This window comes from Oncorhynchus keta, chromosome 28 (genome assembly GCF_023373465.1).
Source record: "Oncorhynchus keta strain PuntledgeMale-10-30-2019 chromosome 28, Oket_V2, whole genome shotgun sequence".
Classification (NCBI taxonomy): domain Eukaryota; kingdom Metazoa; phylum Chordata; class Actinopteri; order Salmoniformes; family Salmonidae; genus Oncorhynchus; species Oncorhynchus keta.
The window spans coordinates 44,621,950-44,625,242 of NC_068448.1; the positions used below are offsets into that span (position 1 = coordinate 44,621,950).

At 44.0% G+C, this 3,293-nt stretch overlaps 1 protein-coding gene across 1 annotated transcript; it reads right to left on the reverse strand.

The window, feature by feature from the left end:
• LOC118360466 (C-C chemokine receptor type 9-like) lies at positions 1 to 2,978 on the reverse strand. The gene is made up of 3 exons (XM_035739711.2): positions 2,797 to 2,978; positions 2,537 to 2,583; positions 1 to 1,353 (listed from the first exon to the last, which is right to left on the reverse strand). Exons 2-3 carry the CDS (start codon positions 2,576 to 2,578, stop codon positions 295 to 297), a joined length of 1,101 nt encoding a protein of 366 aa, XP_035595604.1. The 5' UTR covers positions 2,579 to 2,583; positions 2,797 to 2,978; the 3' UTR covers positions 1 to 294.
• Positions 2,979 to 3,293: the final 315 nt, after the last annotated feature.

Here is a 3,293-nt window from a genome sequence, read left to right on the forward strand (position 1 = left end):
TGTTGCGTTTATTTTTTGTTCAGTATATATACAATAATTTACACTTCAATAAAATGTCTTAGAGAATGGTATGCTTTTCATGTATTGCATGTTTCTTGATTGTCAGCACAGGGTAAAATAATTACATTTCTATACTGGTAAAATCCCAATGTACTCAGGATGCAACAGGTGGGAGTGTCCCAGCTAGCAGCATATGATATCATGGAAGAAGAAAGGTGTGGAATGAGGTGTTTACCAATGAAATTATGTGATCTGAGGTGATGTTGAATGTGTGTGTGGCTTCAGTGGGCACGATTACAAGGCGAGGGCACAGGTAGTCTCAGTGTCAGACATGACAGAAGGGCGGTTGGGGACGGCCTGCAGCTTACTGACACCTCCTTGGCTCAGGCCGCAGGTGCACAGCTTCAGCAGCCTCAGCAGATCCTTCTGGAAGCGAACGCCAATGAACACGTAAAGGAAGGGGTTAATGCAGGCGTGGGTGTACGCCAGACTCTTGGCAATTTGACCAGCGACATCAAAAAGTTCCAATACAGCACAGTCCGTGATGGTGGTGTCGGCGGCCTGCGTGGCGTCGACCACCAGTAGCCCATTGTACGGCAGCTGGGAGAGGACAAACACAGCCACCACAGCGAAGATGACCCTGAGTGCCTTGTGCTTCTCGAAGCTCTTGGCCTGCAGCAGGGTGCGGATGATGACAGAGTAGCACAGCACCATGACCAGCAGCGGCAGGCAAAACCCCACACAGATCTGCAGAACGAGCACCAGGATCTTGGTGCGATTGAAGAGGTTGTTTGGGTAGACCAAGACACAAAAGGAATTGCCCCTACGGTCAGGCTTGACTTGGGCGAAGATTAACTCAGGCAGGGACAGGAGGCCTGAGATGATCCAGACAGCTCGGCAGGTCAGCTTGCTGACAGACAGCCTCTTGTTCTTCTGGTTGTGGGCCTTGGTAACCTGGACGATAGCCACATAGCGGTCCACGCTGATACATGTGAGCAGCAGCATGCTGCTGAAGAAGTTGATCTTGTAGATGGCCGAGAGGAGCTTACAGAGGCTCAGGCCGAACATCCAGCCCTTTGTGGCGTCGGCGGCCCAGAAAGGCAGCGTGCCCAGGAAGAGAAGGTCGGCCACGGCCAGGTTGAGTAGGTAGACATCCGTCATGGTCTTGAGGCGGTGGCGCACCATGGTAAAGATGAAGACCACCATCAGGTTGCCCACAGCGCCCAAGATGAAGATGAGCCAGAACAGCGGGGGTTCGTAGAGACCCCGAAACTCCCTCACCCAGCTCTTGTCACATAGCCCCCCTGGGGTCTCAGTGAAGGTCCCATAGTCGTCTGTGTAATCTCCAGAAAGCTGTAACACAAACAAGCATTCTTTAATGGGAGACTTTTACTCTGATTTTGTGTAACAGGTGTCCCTAATCATTTATTTTGTCACTGTCTTTGATAACGGTTTAAAAGACAGACAGATTTAAATTCAGCCTACTTTTAATTTAACTATTATTTTCCTATTTTTTTCATCACTTGGTTGACTGCCTGTCTCTTCCCCCAAACCATCTGCCTACACTACAGGGTTTCATAACGCTGTGGATTCAGTGGAGCACAGCAGGGTGACACCAAGATCTGGTGGTAGTGACATTCTATCTAAACCAGATGCTACTCTGGCTGCTCTCAGATGCAGGTGATGAGTCTCCCTGTCTCTACAGGAGAAACCTTACCACTACACCACTTCCTCCTGTATGAGATGGAGGCACTGAGAGATGGAGGGGAAGAGAGATGGCGGGATAACGTTCCACAGGGGCTACAGAGTAGCTCGGGTTCATGATGCACGTCAACGACACAGCACTCATTGTCGACAACAACACACACAGATGTAGGACGGCGATTAAATTGGGGGAAGCGGTGACAGCATGCACACCATGGACATTTTTAGACTGATGTTTAGCCTTTACTGTGGCGAAGTTTGTGTGTGTGTGTTTATTGGAAACATTTGCCTAGCGTAAAGGCAAGCAAGCATTAAATTCACAAACTCCAAGCTTCATTGATCTTTGTCTTAAATTATCACCGAATCTGATCAACTGAATATTGAAAAATATAATTAAATTAATGTTTATGTATCATGGAAAAATAATAACTAAAAGCATCTACGTACAGTATATGTGTACTGTAATAACATACACACAGACAGATCACATACTTGTCCACAGTCATACACCCTCACGAAAACAGACCACAAAAACTGTTGCAAACACGACAAGCAACCCTCCAGAAAACTGATCTAAAATCTGATCTGAATCTTGGGTACTAAAAATTAAGTTGAAAATACTAACAAGTGTTTCTCTCACCGGCCACATTAATGTTGATGTGAAATCTAATGTGGTATGTGAGTTCAAAAGACAAAAAGTAGATAGTTTAGGCTACAATCAACATGTTTGGATTGAATTCATTCTCTGATGTTTGATGCTGCTCTCCAATTCATTTCATGGAATTGTTTTGTAATTGTCAATACAAGCATTTAAGATTAAAATAATACTTACAGTTTCATCAGTTGGGAGTGCAGTGAACAACGGCCACTCCATTTTACCTGTCAGAAGAAGTCAAATGTTAAAAAAATGAATGTGGGAAAAAAGTGATTACTACATAAATTAAGTGTATATCACCTTTGATCCACAATTAAAACAATTTCAACCTAACAAAAATGTTCAAATAATACTATCCACTATTATGAAAGAAAATCTCTACATTTGAAACAAAACTCACTAGCAAGATGACAAAAGACAATGTTACATGCACTTACCCAGTCAGTGATGAGACTTCAATGCTGTGTCTCTTTCTTCGAGTAGACGCCTCTAGCCCTTGATGAATACTGCTACCCGTCTCATCGTCACCAGCTTTTAGGATTTGTCGTCTTAACCACAATGTCACATGTCGATAGATTGCTTTGCCTACGCCAGTAGTTTCTGTTTTTTCTAACATACAGAATACCAGAGTACAATTCTAATCAACTTTGTATGCATTCAATTGAGAAACTTGTCTCTCTTTTTGGGGAACCTGTGGCATACTCTATAAAACATGTCAGCCAGAGATTACTTGCATTTGTTCTATGAGACACCTCACATAAAGTTACTCATAGAATTAAATGCAGGCTTTATTAGGCATATCTGCTCTGCATTGGATCTCACATCACTCGTCTTATGCAACTGTAACAATTCTGCCTCATCCCTCTAAAATCCCTTTCCATAACACAGTAAGTGAAGCACTTGGTGATGTATGAAAATGGATAAACTTGGCAGT